Raw genomic sequence first — 16910 nt, forward strand, 5'->3', positions numbered from 1 at the left:
TGCAGATGTTTTGACTGGGAATTACATAAAGGAAAGATGTGCTGTGTTGTATATCTTTAAAATTCTTTAGAATTAATAAGTGTTAAAGACGTTGGGGTGGGGGTCAGTCTTGGGATGAGTGGGGGGGGGTGGTTATTATTACTTTGTTCTAAGTTGAGGGCTGGATTGTGCACTATTTCCATGAACCTTTCTCAGGTGAGAAAAAGCAGCACTAACCCCCTTTGGAGGATGGAGACTAAATTTAGCCCCGGAACGACCCAGTAAAGTGAAGCTGAGCTGTGATTGGGGCAAGAGGCTGTCAGTCAAGCTGGTGGCTAACTTGTGATTGGCTGTAGGATCAGACATGAAGGGATAATCCCTGTTTACAGAAGCTGAGGGAGAGAGGGAGAGAGACTGCAGTTGGTTCTGTTTCTCTGTGTGTGTGTGTGTGTGTGGCTCTGTGTGTGTGTGTGAAATGTCTATGCAGAGCTGAACTGAGCGTCCATTCACTGGACAGATTAGGATTTCACTCACATTCACATCCAATGGAGCTCTTTTAACAGAGGGACATCCTTCTCTTTCTCGTCCTCCGCAGCTGTCGCCATGGGCACCGTTCTGTCCATCACTCCCTCCTCGGGGAAAGGGCTGGACGATGGGTCCGAAGTAGCTGAAAACAATGGGAAGATCCTGAAGAAGCCCTCGGTCATCGTGTCCACTCTCACTTTCAAACGCCTGGTCACTGCTTCGGCCAAGAAGAAAAGTGCCAAGAAAGTGAACCCCAATCCTCCTCCTCCTCCTCCTCAGGTAAGGAAAGGACAGGTAGTTGTTATTGATTCACAGTTGTGTGGAAACTAATGTTACCGACATATTCTGTGCCGTAATTTTTCATCTCAGTCATAGCTGTGAGGTCTGTGCTTCAACGGGAAACTCTACCAAACCTGTAGCTTGTGATTCGGAGCACCAAACGTACAGTGGACCCCAAAATGTGCCACTGAGGACTGTATGAGTAAAGATATACACCAATAAGCAGCAGGTGTCTTTAAAAGAGACCTTCTCTCCCTCATCTCCACAGTGGAACACAGTTCTGGTTCTTATTAAAACATCTGTGACCTGCTTTGTTTAAAACCCCACGAGCCCCACAGCAGTGCTCTCCCCCTGTGTAAACAGTTCAGAACTAGGACTACACTTGGTTTTGTACCATAATCTAAATTCTACTTGTATATTCAGTAAAAGCTAAAGCTATATCCTTCTCTTTTCTAAAGAACGAGACGGCGAAGAAGTCATCTGTGCCGCAGTCCAAGCCTGTGGCCGTGCCCATCCCCACGGTTCCTCCAGCCCAGAACCAGGATGCAGGTCCAGGACCGGAGCAGGTCCAAGTTAAGTGTATTCAGAAGCAGTCAAGCAGCAGTTCTCTGCTGTCTCCTCGGAAGGTGGTGGTCCAGGCCTCGACCGGGGAGCTGCTGCAGTGTCTGGGCGAGTTCGTGTGTCGCCGCTGCTTCCGGCTGAAGCAGCTGAACCCCAGTGAGGTGATCCTTTGGTTCAGGAACGTGGACAGGACTCTGCTGATGCAGGGCTGGCAGGACCAGGGCTTCATCACGCCGGCCAGCCTGGTGTTCGTGTACCTGCTGGTCAAGGGCACGCTGACGGAGGACATCCAGAGCCAGGCCGAGGTCCAGGGTGTCTTTCTTACCTGCCTCTACATGGCCTACTCCTACCTGGGCAACGAGATCTCCTACCCCCTCAAGCCCTTCATCAGCGAAGGCAACAAGGACGTCTTCTGGCAGCAGTCCCTGGGCGTCATCGACAGCCTCAGCGGCAAAATGCTCCAGATCCACATGGATCCGCACTTCTTCACCGAGGTCTTCCAGGAACTCAAGAGCGAGGGGGAGGTCAAGAAGGACGGCAGTGATGTGGAGCGCTGATGAATAAACAGCATCGGTGTCTGAATAAAACCTTGTACTCTGTGAATGACCATGGCTTGACATCTGGTGATGTATCTACTGTTTCATGTTGAGATTGTTGTACCTTTACTGTATTTTTTAGATATTATTTATGCTTTAGGAACATTTTACCATGTGAAATTATCTCAGTACATCCAGCAGATAATAATTTTGCTCATGCGAGGCATGCTTTCAAAACAATCAGAATTATCTGCCAAAATAATGAGATGATTTCACAAATCCAGACTTGAAAATGATATATTCATGAACTAGTTTTATAACTAATTTTCCAAGACATTGTTGATTGCAGTGCATCTACGTTTGTGATGTTGTGTTAAAGGTTTATAGCGAATGGACCAATGGAAATGACTTGAACATGACCTTTCATTGCCTCCCATTCAATGGTGGTTATTAGTACCGTTTTTGGAGATACAAGGTTTTGTTCCGACTACCGCCATTGGAACGGACAAGAAAAACGCTGCATGTCGAGTTTTATTCAGAGCATTTACTTGAATCATTGAGTCTTCTTCGGAGAGTGGACTCTGACTCATGGCTCTTGCGAGAGGTTGCGAGAAAAGGTTGGGCGCCCCCTGGTCAAGCTACAAACAGTGCACTGGATTCGTATTGGGTTTGTGCCGTTTTCTCCTCTGTCACGTGATGCTCATACTTCCTCCGGGAAATGTACAGCTCCCTCACATCTTTACAAACAGAGGCTGACATGATGTCGCTTGAGCTCAGCTCAACACGCTCAGAGGAGAACACTAACTGCCCAGTTCTGATATGTAGTTGACAGACTACCATCTCAGTGAGTGACAGGGTGAGGTAAAGTCATCCTGCACAATCCAACAGTGAGTCCAATTGTAAAGAGCATGCTTCAGAAAATGGTTACTCATCATTTCCTTTGGTTTCCTTTGGGATCAGTCAAGAGTTCTCATCTCACAGTGTTAATGCGGAGGAAAAACAAAACAGGAAATGTGGCCTGGGAAAAACGTTATTTCATTGTTATTTTGCTTTATTTATTTATTTATATTTTTTTATTACATTTTTTTTCATTTTTTTAAATAACTAATAATTTGAAATCATGCACTGATTTTAGTCCACAAAGTTCAAACCCCACAGCAGTGTTCTCCCCCTGTGTAAACAGCCCCTGTTCAGAACGCCCGCTTTCAGCACCTGTTCCTTTAAATGATAATGAGCCGCTCGCTGTTCACCCCGACCCCGAGCGCACAGCAGTGAGGAGCGAGGAGCAGAAGCTCTGGTTTTTAGCCGTTTTCGCTCTGTTCTCTTTCTTCTCCGTTTTTACTCAGTGCTCTTATTTCTCCGCGCTCGTTGTGTCTGTTTCGCTGAGTTTAACCTCGTCTTTGCGCTCTCACATAAACACGGGTCCAGCGTTGTGATTGGACAGACTCAGACGAGGGGGCGGGGCCATTCTAAAGTCTGTGCACTTGACGTCAGAAGTGGAACAGAATCAGAACGACTCGTTTTCCCCATGTTTTCTGACTCAGGCGGCGCACAGTAAATTAATGAGCATATTGTCGCTGTCCAGTGAAAAACATGTACATCACTAAAACAGTAACTTTACAGGAGAAAATGGAAGTAAATGTAAAAACATTATTCAGAGTAATTTTAGAGCGTTTCTATTGGTCCGTTTCATCATGACATTTTCACACAGTGTGACGGACAGCTGCTGTGTTCATATGATACAGTAAACTAAAAATGAACAAAAGTAGAGATGATATGCACTAAACAAATTATTTTTTTCTTCTAAAACCATGCCACTTGAGTTTAAACCTTTACACACAGCTCTGAAGTGTCAGTACGTTTTCTATATTGGACTCGTTATCTGTTACAGTATTAAATACCTCGTATTATACTGTGACCTACAGTAGCAAATACACTGAGACAGAGGGGAAGGGTTCAGTATTTACACTTGAGTTAATAACTCTATCTGTGCTGATGTAATTTATTTACGTCTACAAACATTCGACAGAGATAGTGTTGATTTAATGTACACCTATCAGCCAAAACATTAAAACACCCACGGTCCATTCTCTCAGCTCCACTGACCACACAGGAGCACTTTGTAGTTCTAAAGTTACAGACTCTGCATACTTCATTACCCCCCTTCCCCCCTGTTCCTCAGCGCTCAGGACCCCCACAGAGCAGGTGTGATGTGGTGGTGGATCATTCTCAGCGCTGCAGTGACACTGACGTGGTGGTGGTGTGTTAGTGTGTGTTGTGCTGGTGTAGAGTGGATCAGACACAGCAGTGCTGCTGGAGTTTTTAAACCCTGTGTCCACTCTCTGTCCACTCTGTGAGACACTCCTCCCTCGTTGGTCCACCTTGTAGATGTAGAGTCAGAGACGGTAGCTCATCTGTCGCTGCACAGTGTGATTGAGTGGTCAGTGGAGCTGAGAGAATGTACAGTGAGTGCAGATACAAGGAGGTGGTTTTAATGTTTTAAAACTTGTTTGTGATGGGGGGATTTAGTAAAACGTGAGTGAAGGAGGGGGGAGGGACTTTATAATGCTCTTGTGAAGCAGCTGCTAATGACCTGGCTGCTGTTTATTGGTTTATTTATCAGTAATCACAGGGAGCTGATAAATCTGTCCACGCAGCTTCACCCGGTTGTGTATTAAATACCTGTTCAATAAGAGTGTCACCGGAGCATCATAACGTCTCATGCAGAAGTCTAATGTGGGATTAAGGCTGTAGTGGCACTTTAATGCACGCATAAACACTTGTGTTCGTCATCAACCACCTGAGCCTCCACAGTTACGGTGGTAAGAAGTTTTAAAAAATGTTACGTTAGTGTTTTATTCACGCGTTCGGTTCGGTATATCGTCATTTCTGGACTTTTTCGGTACCAGCAGTGTGTGTGTATTTCAGCAGAACTCTCCACACCGCTGAAATCTTCCCCGTGTTCGACGAAGGACATTATCCGCAGCGGTCAACACTGAGATTTATGAAGATTCCCATTGTGCCAATCCCCCTACGATCTCAGGACTCCTGTGTTGTTTTGTACCATGTTTGTTACAGAAGAACTGAGCAGGTCTGATTCATATGAGTTATTAAAGTTTATTATATTTGTCACTGTTTTCTTGCTCGAATGATTGAGTTAAATAAATCCCAGTCCGTGTGCTGGTGGAGATCTTACAGTCCTCTCTCTGTTTTTTCTTCATGAAAGAGCTCAGCTTTGACCCAGATTTCTGCAGAAAACCGCACTGAACTCATTGCTCTTCCACTCTGTGGAAAACTGGGTGACACTGCCTTCAGCTCCTGGATTCATGATGCTGTTTACACCCACAGTTTCAGGTTCACACACTCACAGGTTAAAAACGGTGTGTTTAGGACTTCTTATTCAAGTTCAGAATGTTTTCCTTTGGTATAGTTACTATTTCTGAAGTACAACGTTGTGATTTGACACACATTAGATATTCAGCAACTACAGCTCCATCAGATTCAATGGATTTATTAAAGAGAGACTTCAAAGATCACATCAAACCTGCTATAATACACCACACACACACACACACTGCTGTATCCCACTTTGATGTCACATCACAGCTGAAGGTGTTTTTGTCTCATTTCTGTTTCTTTCATCTCTAAACCTTTGTAAAATAAAGTACTCTAGAGGTGTATATCTCGGGCTATTAGAGAAATGCATGCAGCCAGCAAGGTGACATCTTTTCCCAGGAAGTCCATGGTTATTTCAGCCAGACCATGCCACATTAGCTTTATAGACATATGCTGTACTCAGTCTGGGTGATCTGTACCGGCATCCAGGCCAAGGGTGAGCACACCCATAGAGTGGCAGTGCTCGACAAGCCTCGCCGCGTCCACATCTGCCTTCTGTGCTCATCATGAAGAGGAGAATCAGGCGAAGGTGGGTGGATTGTTAAGTAGCTGAAGTTTGAGTAGTTTTGTATCCGGTGAAAATGGATAAATATTACACACACAAAACTGCAGCGATTAGTTTCCTCAGTTCCTAAACTCTCAAAGAGTTTCAGTAACAGAAAAGGTAACAGAGGCCGTCACAGTTCTTTGGAGCGTGTCGCAGGCATCATTTTCTACATGTGTTTTTGATTTACAAACATCATTGGAGTCGCAATTAGAAACACACGTTGGCAGGTGCATTGGAGACTCAAAAGTGTCTGTAGGTGTGAGTGAATGTGTGAGTGTGCGTCGCCCTGTGAAGGACTGGCGCCCCTCCAGGGTGTGTTCCCGCCTTGTGCCCAGTGATTCCGAGTAGGCTCCGGACACACCGCCGCCCTGAACTGGATAAGGGCTACAGACAGTAAAGGAATGACTTAGCACAAGCTCCAGGAGCCAGAACCTCTTAACTCCAACCCTGGACCACGCCTCCTGTTGTGTGAGGTAGTTTGGAAGACGTACAGATCAAATCAAATGTATTAATATAGTGATTTTACTTCAGGTTTAGTCACAAAGCAACTTTATAGAAATCCAGGAATAACACATAACAAACATCAAACATAAGCCATCACTCGGTATGAAACTCTCCCAGCGAGCGGAGAAAGGCTGCAGGCTCTCGGCCAATCAGAGACAGCACACACTGGTTATAAGACACAGAATTAAACAAGATAACTAGAAAACGTGTGGTTTATGTGGAGCTCTGTGTGTGTGTGTGTGTGTGTGTGTGTGTGTGTGTGTGTGTGTGTCTGTGCGTGTGTGTGTGTGTCTGTGCGTGTGTGTGTGTGTGTGAATGAAGCGGTGCCGAGTTTTGTGAATTAAGGACGTGAGCTGATCCTGCAGCTGATTGGTGGGAATTTGCTGCAGTCTCAGATACAGCAGCTTCTAGAGCAAGAGAAGAGCTGAATGAGAGGAAAGCTGAGAGAGAGAGAGAGAGAGAGAGAGAGAGAGAGAGACTTGCAGACAGACAGAGGGAGAGTAAAAGAGAGATAGGTAGAGATAGGGACAGACAGACATGCACATACAAACAGACTGCAGGAGAGAAAGACTGAAAAAGACAGAAACAGAGAGAGAGAGAGAGAGAGACTGAAGGAGACAATAAAGTAAAATATCGAGAGGGAAAGAGAGACAGAATGAAAGACAGGCAGAGGAAGAAGAAAGAGAGACACAGAGAGATACAGATACAAATGCAGAGAAAGGGAGAGGGAGAAAGAGAAATAGAGAGAATGAGACACTGATGGAGAAACAGTGAGACAGACAGAGAGAGGAAGACAGAGAGACAGACGCTAATTTTCATGTAAGTTGCTGTGGTTCTCTGTTGCTATGGTAACCACAGACTCATCAGGGCACCTGAGGTGATTGCACTGGGTCCAAAGTAGCTCTTGATGTGTCTCAGTGTTTTAGCGAGTTAATTCAGGACGGTGTTGGTGTTGTTGTGGGGTCTGGGGGCCGTACGAGGCGTGGTGTGGTGTAAAATGTGGTGTTTAAACTTTGTGAACGTATATAAAAAGAGCAATGAATATTTACAACTTCTACATATCAAAGCAAAACAGACGCTAACATAAACAGCGCTCGCACCACTGACATTCTGAACTCCACCTGCGTCTTTAGGAGACATCCTGCAGTCTTTTATTAGTTTTTTAAAGTCTAATGCCTCTCCACACAGTGAGGGGGCGTGGTCTACACTCAGTAAGAAGTTGTGGTCACCACTCAGTGAGGAGGCATGGTCTTCACTCAGTGAGGGGGCGTGGTCTCCGCTCAGTGAGGAGGCATGGTCTTCGCTCAGTGAGGGGGCGTGGTCTCCGCTCAGTGAGGGGGCCTGGTCTCCACTTTGGGCTGAACTCTGTGCGATGAATCAAACTGTTCAAAAAGAACATTTCTCAGTGTGAGGTCTCACAGTGTTTAGGTTTTTCACAGTGTACAACAGTGTACAACACTGTGGAAGATTCAGGAACTCTCGGTTTGTCTCAGACGAGGCAGGACACCACTGCTGAATGAGCCTGACCTTCCAGCCCTCAGACGACTCTGCAGGAGTAACCATCATGCTACTGTGATAAATATAGCCACATGGGCTCTGGGAGGACATTGTAAAGTTATTGTCTCAACTGCCTCTTTATTTATTACACACAGAGAAAGACAAATATTAATTTCATTTATCCAGAAAAAATGCTGATTCCTCTGGGAGCTAAGCTCACCTCAGAGGAACTGAAAGACACTGGAAACATATGCTGTAGACATCTTGTTTTTTGGGTAAAACAGACACTGAATGTTCCATTCCAAAGATTAAAGAGATCATCCAGACACATATATGAAGATGTATATTATGAATTTTGACTGAGAAGTCCATGGTTAACTCAGCAGGAATCTACCAGGCCTCTCTCTGCACACACTACAACAGCATGGCTTCATCAACACAGAGTGTGTGTGGTTTGACAAAAGAGTCGAGACGTTCAGAGACAACATTGGAAATATTTTCTTTGTGTATTTCTCAGTTAAATAAAACAGCAGGTGAATTAACAGGAAATAAACATATATTCTGTGCCACATCAGTTTAGACTGTTTGACTTCAGCCTGAACAAGGCCAGACTCATCTACCATTCATACAACCATTCATCTATAGGCCTCCACTAACGGGTCGGTACTGTCCCTGTCTTATCGGATCTAACTGGTGAGATTAGAGTTTGTCTTTCCTGAAATACCTGTTCTTTAATGTGAGAATGAGATTACGTTTACTGCCCTGCGACTCCTGATATTTACAACATGTCTTACCTAACGCTTCCTTAACACCAGATTAACACCAATGAGGCAGCTCAGGGTCGAAGTCCAAGGTCCAGTCACAGCATCTTTATACGACCAGGGAGTTTTAGGCTGGAGCTATGGAGCTCTGGAGCTAATACCTTTACTATAACATACTCCCTGCAACTTCACACTGTTCAAATGTATCTTGCTCATGTTGCAATATCTTTAATTAGGGAACATACAGTAATTATACCATGGGGCGACACGGTGGAGCAGCAGGTAGTGTCTCTGTCACAGCTCCAGGGTCCTGGAGGTTGTGGGTTCAAGTCCCACTCCGGGTGACTGTCTGTGAGGAGTGTGGTGTGTTCTCCCTGTGTCCTTGTGGGTTTCCTCCTGGTGACTGTCTGTGAGGAGTGTGGTGTGTTCTCCCTGTGTCTGTGTGGGTTTCCTCTGGGTGACTGTCTGTGAAGAGTGTGGTGTGTTCTCCCTGTGTCTGTGTGGGTTTCCTCCGGGTGACTGTCTGTGAGGAGTGTGGTGTGTTCTCCCTGTGTCTGCGTGGGTTTCCTCCGGGTGACTGTCTGTGAGGAGTGTGGTCTGTTCTCTCTGTGTCTGCGTGGGTTTCCTCCGGGTGACTGTCTGTGAGGAGTGTGGTGTGTTCTCTCTGTGTCTGCGTGGGTTTCCTCCGGGTGACTGTCTGTGAGGAGTGTGGTGTGTTCTCCCTGTGTCTGCGTGGGTTTCCTCCGGGTGACTGTCTGTGAGGAGTGTGGTGTGTTCTCTCTGTGTCTGCGTGGGTTTCCTCCGGGTGACTGTCTGTGAGGAGTGTGGTGTGTTCTCCCTGTGTCTGCGTGGGTTTCCTCCGGGTGACTGTCTGTGAGGAGTGTGGTATGTTCTCCCTGTGTCTGCGTGGGTTTCCTCCGGGTGACTGTCTGTGAGGAGTGTGGTGTGTTCTCTCCGTGTCTGCGTGGGTTTCCTCCGGGTGACTGTCTGTGAGGAGTGTGGTGTGTTCTCTATGTTTCTGCGTGTGTTTCCTCCGGGTGACTGTCTGTGAGGAGTGTGGTGTGTTCTCCCTGTGTCTGCGTGGGTTTCCTCCGGGTGACTGTCTGTGAGGAGTATGGTGTGTTCTCTATGTGTCTGCGTGGGTTTCCTCCGGGTGACTGTCTGTGAGGAGTGTAGTGTGTTCTCTCTGTGTCTGCGTGGGTTTCCTCCGGGTGACTGTCTGTGAGGAGTGTGGTGTGTTCTCTATGTGTCTGCGTGGGTTTCCTCCGGGTGACTGTCTGTGAGGAGTGTGGTCTGTTCTCCCTGTGTCTGCGTGGGTTTCCTCCGGGTGACTGTCTGTGAGGAGTGTGGTCTGTTCTCTCTGTGTCTGCGTGGGTTTCCTCCGGGTAACTGTCTGTGAGGAGTGTGGTGTGTTCTCTCTGTGTCTGTGGGGGTTTCCTCCGGGTGACTGTCTGTGAGGAGTGTGGTGTGTTCTCCCTGTGTCTGCGTGGGTTTCCTCTGGGTGACTGTCTGTGAAGAGTGTGGTGTGTTCTCTCTGTGTCTGCGTGGGTTTCCTCCGGGTGACTGTCTGTGAGGAGTGTGGTGTGTTCTCCCTGTGTCTGTGTGGGTTTCCTCCGGGTGACTGTCTGTGAGGAGTGTGGTGTGTTCTCTCTGTGTCTGTGGGGGTTTCCTCCGAGTGACTGTCTGTGAGGAGTGTGGTGTGTTCTCTCTGTGTCTGTGTGGGTTTCCTCCAGGTGACTGTCTGTGAGGAGTGTGGTGTGTTCTCTCTGTGTCTGCGTGGGTTTCCTCCAGGTGCTCCGGTTTCCTCCCATGCTCCAAAAACACACGTTGGTAGGTGGATTGGAGACTTAAAAGAGTCCGTAGGTGTGAATGTGAGAGTGTGTGTCACCCTGTGAAGGACTGGCGCCCCCTCCAGGGTGTGTTCCCGCCTTGCGCCCAGTGATTCTGGTTTGGCTAAAACTATCTGGCTAAGGACATTCCCCCTTTTCCCCAGGATCTGATCTGATCCTGTTTCTGTCGATGGAGAGTGATTAAAGCGTGTGGAATACATTTGTAGCTCAATGGTTTCTTTAAACGAGTAAAACACACAGTGAAGCTTTCAGAAAAGACTAAGTAGAACAGTGGCATAGCTTCTCTCTCTTTTTCTCTCTCTCTCCCTCTCTCTCTCTCTCTCTCTCTCTGCAGCAGGTTGTCTATCTTTAGCTACAGGAGGTGGATGAATGAGAGAAGAGCCGCCTACAGACGGAGTGTTAGTCACTGGATGAAAACAACAGATTGAGAGAGTTTCTGTTCATTAAGACTCTCTCAGGAGGACTGTCAGAACCCCCGCAAAACACACACACACACACACACACACACAGTCCACAACATCCACAGAACTGGTACACACACTCACACTCACAGTATCATTACACACAGTCCACAACACTGGTACACACACACACACACCTACACTCACACTCCACACAATTCACAGCATTCTTACACACTCCAGCAGTTTCACACCAGCTCCACAACACACTCCACACACACCCCACACACACTCCACAGAATCAGTAACAAAGCCTTTGTGTCAAAGTAAAGCCCAGTTTATAAATAACTCTGTGACTGAGGAAAGTCTTCTTCATTCTTCAGTACATCGCTGTTTTAAAAAGTAATTGTACTTTCTCATTTACAGAGAAGATTTCCACTGACCCAGTTTCTCCATCAGCTCCAGTCCCTCCTCAGCAGCCCGCTCTAAAGCCCTGAGACACGCTGCATGTCCTAAAGTGTGTGGACACCCTTCCTGAGTGAGTCCTTCTCTTTTAAGGGGAGAACAACTTTGACATGGAGCAGCTCTTTTGCTTTTGGAGCTGTGATCAGATCAGAACATCCATCCCTGACCTCATTTACACTCTCATGACTGCCATCAGATTCTCACAGCTATGTTCCTGTGTCTAGTGTAAAGCCTTTTAAAAACGGGCCGAGGACAAAGCAAAAAAGTGGAACACTCTATCACAGATAGAGAGAGAGAGAGAGAGAGAGAGAGAGAGAGAGAGAGAGAGACGGAGATGGGTGCTGACAAAGATACAGAGAGAGGAGATGTATCAGTGGGAAGAGAGGAGTCAAAAAAGTGAAAAGGTGAGGATAAGAGATAGAGAGAGAAATAGAAAGAGAGAGAAGAGACATGGGTAACAGAGGAAGAGAAAAGAGGGTCAAATGAGACAGAAAAAGAGACAGATAATGATAGAGTTTGGGGCAGATAAAGAAACAAAGAGAAAGAGGTAGAGACCTGAGAGAGGAACGAAGAGATAAGAAAGACAGAAGAAAGAGAGACTGAGACTGAGGAGTGAGAGAGAGCGAAAGAGAAACAGAAGATATCAAGAGAGAACAGGAGAGGAACAGAGAGAGGGAAGAGACAGAGACTTAAGAAAAAGGAGAAAGTGAGTGGATGAAGAGAAGAAACAGAAAAGCAAAGAGAAAGATACAAGAGAGAATGAGAGAGAAAGCGAGACAACCAATGTGAGGAGGGAGAAGAGAAAAAAGGAGAGAGGAAAGTGAGAGAGAGGGAGGACGGGGGCAGGCAGGGAGACAGAGAGAGCGGTAGCTGGTGTGGATGGGGCTCAGTGAGGCAGGGTTAATGTTCCTGGACATGTTGTTTAAAGTGTCTCTGCACGGAGAGGAACTGAGGGACAGCTCCAATCCAGCGGCGCTGCGTTACGCAAGAGCTCCTGAACTGCGTTTAGCAGAGATAACGTCCAGATTAACGCTAATGCTCATGCTCACCCCCTCAGCTCGGCTGGGACTGTTGTTATAAGCAGAGCTTTAATCTGCAGGAGTTTCCAGTCTTCAGGTGAAACACTGTGTCCTCGCTGTGGACCTCATAACAGACAGCGTTAAAGCTGCAATATGTCCTTTATACCACCACAGACCCTCACAGCAATGTTCCAACGTCTAGTGTAGAGACTCCCAGAACAGTAGAAGCTGTAGGTTCAGCAGCGGACAGACTCTGATGAGAGACAGACATTTAAAGACACCGTCCACTGCTTTTTAATTGTATAAAAATTGGCCCCACAGCCAAAGTTCAGTGTCTTGAGTTGAAAGGGTAGATCAGTCCTGAGAATCATTGTCAGTAGTGGTTTATAACCTGCCATCGATGAACTAAGAACATAGCGAGCAAACACTCATTCATTGTCTGTAGCCCTTATCCAGTTCTGGGCGAAGGTGGGTCCAGAGCCTACCCGGAATCACAGGGCGCAAGGCAGGAACACACCCTGGAGGGGGCGCCAGTCCCACACAGACACAGGGAGAACACACCACACTCCTCACAGACAGTCACCGGGGGAAAGACACTGAATTCAAATGTCCAGCAGAGGTCGCTCTATGGCCTAGAGTGCCTAATCAAGTTGTGGGTGTGTCTACAGAAGTCATGTGATACTGCTGAGATTTTTTTTTTTTTTTTTTATAATTAAATTGAATTTCACAAGGTCAGGAGGCCCTAGGGCCCCGCTCCACGCATCGCGCCGCCATCAGCCCCCTGACCTTGTGAAATTTAATTTAATTAGTAAATAAATGAATAAAAACATTTTAAAAAACGACTCTCAGCAGTATCACGTGACTTTTGTAGACACACCCACAACTTGACCTGGCACTCCAGGCCAGAGAGCGACCTCTGCTGGACGTTTGAATTCAGTGTCTTAAATAGGACCTCAGATGCCTATTTTTTTAATTCATGGTGAAGACAAAAAAATTAAGCCGAGAATTAGAGCTTACACCTTTTCTTCACCATCCTTGAGAACTTTAGTCATTTCATAGGACATGTTATCACATCCCGTGATCTAAGCTCCGCCCAGTGTGGGCGGGTCCAGTAGGACTACCCACTGTTGACACGTTCTGCTCTTTTGAGCGGGCGAGATAAACTGGACAGCCCAAATGTATCTAGTTCTCTGCTCCTTTGAGGCCAGAGTGCAGTGCACCAATCCCCTGAAAAAAGACTAAGCTCAGACTCAAAATTGTAGTCACCATTCTTGAGAAACCTAGTTGGTTCTGCAAAGTCAAGAGCACCCAGAGCGAACCGGACTCAATTGGGCTTATCACACACTAGAGAGAGAGAGAGATTAGAGAATGGGACAAAAAAAGACAGATTAAGGGAAAGGAAGACAGAAATAGCAGGGAGGTAGTGTGATATATAAAGACCAAAATGAAAAGAGACAAAAACAAGAGCAAGAGAGAGAGAGAGAAGGGAGGAGGAGGTGGGATTAAAGATAGGAGAGAGAAGGGGAAGAGAAATGGGGACAAATAAGAAAGATTAGGGGGAAGAGAAACAGAGGGAGAAATAAAGAGAGACTAAAGAGAAACAAAGGGGTGGGGAAGAGGACTCTATCTCAGAGGTGGATCAGGGTGAGCCAATGTGTCGTCTTCAATTAAAGAGTCCAGTGCTGTCCATTAATATGCAAATCACACACACACACACACACGATCAGGAGTGGTGTTTGAGACCCAGAACAGATCATTCACCATCAGCCCCTGACCTCACTCAGGGTTATATGGCTGAGTGCCTTCAAATTCTCTTGTGGAGTAAAGCGTTGTGGGAGGAGAGAGAGAGAGAGAGAGAGAGAGAGAGAGAGAGAGTGTGTGTGAGAGAGTGTAAACCTGGTGTGTTAATCAGTATTGCAGGATAATTCTCAGTGAAAGGGATGGTGTTAATTACAGTGTTAAGGTGGCGCCCTCTTGTGGCTGAAGCCTGTGCCTCGTTCTGAATGAACACACGCCTCTGCACAAATCTCTACGGTTTTAAAACCTATAACGTCCACAGGTGAGTGGCGTGGGCAGTAATTATTCCCTTTACTCAAGATAAATTATTCACTTGAATTTCCCGAGTATTTCCCACACCTAATGTTTTTGTTTATGTTCAAGATTTTTCAGAAGAGAGTTCTGACTGAACAGGAAAAGTACAAACTAAACACAACTGTCTGGTCTCTTTCCAAATCTATGTTCCACATTATTCTGATTTGTTTATGAAGGATTTTGGTGTTTTCCAAGTTTACATTCCACCTTAAATGCGGCATTTGAATGATATTAAGGTTCACAAATTTGACATTCCACCTTAAACATGAGATTTTAAACGATGTTGACTTCTTACACGTAGCTTTCTTTTTCTATGAAAAAAAAAACACGAATCCAAAGCCCAAAGACGACGTCTTCCAGTTACCCGTTCCACCTTAAGAAGACTGGCAGTTAAGGTGTAATGGTAATTCAAAGGAGAAGCCAGAATGTCACTTCGGTTCCATTTAAGGTGGAACGAAACAGCAGTTACATTCTAGGTTTTTGTCGTTTTCACCTTAAACAGTAGTTACTTTAATTCAATTCCAATACGAGATGTTTACATCGTGATGTTCTTAGTTTTAGCTGTTGTTATTTTGTAGTATTTAATTTTTAATATTTTTATGAGATTGGGCAACACAGTGGCGCTGATGTTAGTGTCTCTATCACCCTACTGCAGGGCCTGATCCTCTCTTGGGGTCACAGTGTGTGAGGAGTGTGGTGTGTTCTCTCTGTGTCTGGGTGGGTTTCCTCCGGGTGACTGTCTGTGAGGAGTGTGGTGTGTTTTCCCTGTGTCTGCGTGGGTTTCCTCCGGGTGACTGTCTGTGAGGAGTGTGGTGTGTTCTCCCTGTGTCTGCGTGGGTTTCCTCCGGGCGCCTCAGCTTCCTCCACAATCCAGACACATGTTGGTAGGTGGGTTACATTTTCCATAGGTGTGTGTGAGAGAGAGCTCCTGTCCTCTCTCTCTCTCTCTCTCTCTCTCTCTCTCTCTCTCTCTGTCAATCTCTCTCTCTGTTTCCCTGCCTGCTCCTGTCCTCTCTCTCTGTCTCTCTCTCTCTCTCTCTCTCTCTCTCTGTCGCTCTCTGTTGCTCTCTCTCTCTGTTTCCCTGCCTGCTCCTGTCCTCTCTCTCTGTCTCTCTCTCTCTCTCTCTCTCTCTCTCTCTCTGTCGCTCTCTCTCTCTGTTTCCCTGCCTGCTCCTGTCCTCTCTCTCTGTCTCTCTCTCTCTCTCTGTCGCTCTCTCTCTCTGTCTCCCTGCCTGCTCCCGTCCTCTCTCTCTCTCTCTCTCTCTCTCTCTCTCTCTCTCTGTCGCTCTCTCTCTCTGTTTCCCTGCCTGCTCCTGTCCTCTCTCTCTGTCTCTCTCTCTCTCTCTCTCTCTCTCTCTCTCTCTCTCTCTCTCTGTCGCTCTCTCTCTCTGTTTCCCTGCCTGCTCCTGTCCTCTCTCTCTGTCTCTCTCTCTCTCTCTCTCTCTCTCTCTCTCTCTCTCTCTCTCTCTCTGTCGCTCTCTCTCTTTGTTTCCCTGCCTGCTCCTGTCCTCTCTCTCTGTCTCTCTCTCTCTCTCTCTCTCTCTCTCTCTCTGTCGCTCTCTCTCTCTGTCTCCCTGCCTGCTCCCGTCCTCTCTCTCTCTCTCTCTCTCTCTCTCTCTCTCTCTCTCTCTCTCACTTTCCTTTCTCCTTTTTTCTCTCTCCTTGCTTTTCCGTTTCTTCTCTTCATCCGCTCAATTTCCTCAACATCCGTCTCTTTCCTCTCTCTGTTTCTCTCCTTTTCTCTCTTGATATCTTCTGTTTCTCTTTCGCTCTCTCTCACTCTGTCTCAGAGAGAGTGTAGTTTTTGAGTTGTGTATTTAGTGTATTTTCATTTGAACCAATGTGAATCTCATTATTATTATTATTATTATTACTGTGTTCATCACTGTTGAAATAAACAATGACCAACTGCACTGTCCCAGTTTTACTTGTATTCAGATATTCACACAGTGATTAAACAGTGTGCAGTGACTTCAGTTTAAATCAGTGGCATGTCATTCGTAGATTTGTGAAGAGAAATGTGAGCAGCAGCTTTTCTGCAGATCATCGTTCAATTTACACATTATTCATTTACCCCTCATTCATACGTCCTCATGAGTCAGTGAAGAGTAAATACACAGAGTGGGCCATTTATATGGAACACCTTACAACATGGCGGCCATTTTGAAGTCAGCCCAATAAGTTTGATGTGTCACATGACCCTCTTCTTCCCTTTGAAAAAAAAAAACAAAAGTTGGATCCAAAATGGAATTTCACAAGAAAAACAATGGTGTGCTTTTTAAGGTGTATCCACATAAATGACCCCCTCTATAGAATTTCAAACATTTAGGACTCAGACATTTCTTAAGGAAACACTGAGAACTCCTCTTACATTTCAGAACGGATTATAAAAAACCTATAAAATAAATTATGCTTTTACTGTACTTCACCGTTTATAAGGATACATAACACCCGCATAACGCCTTTTTTGTTCTGAATAAACACTGTACCCTTTCAGAC

General features: G+C 46.0%; 1 protein-coding gene across 1 annotated transcript; it reads left to right on the top strand.

Annotated features, from left to right (window-relative positions):
- Positions 1–504: 504 nt before the first annotated feature.
- cdk5r2b (cyclin dependent kinase 5, regulatory subunit 2b (p39)) lies at positions 505–5016 on the top strand. Its single transcript, XM_066686958.1, has 2 exons — positions 505–783; positions 1242–5016. Exons 1-2 carry the CDS (start codon positions 583–585, stop codon positions 1899–1901), a joined length of 861 nt encoding a protein of 286 aa, XP_066543055.1. The 5' UTR covers positions 505–582; the 3' UTR covers positions 1902–5016.
- The last annotated feature ends 11894 nt before the right edge of the window (positions 5017–16910 follow it).

Source organism: Hoplias malabaricus, chromosome 12 (genome assembly GCF_029633855.1).
Source record: "Hoplias malabaricus isolate fHopMal1 chromosome 12, fHopMal1.hap1, whole genome shotgun sequence".
Lineage (NCBI taxonomy): Eukaryota > Metazoa > Chordata > Actinopteri > Characiformes > Erythrinidae > Hoplias > Hoplias malabaricus.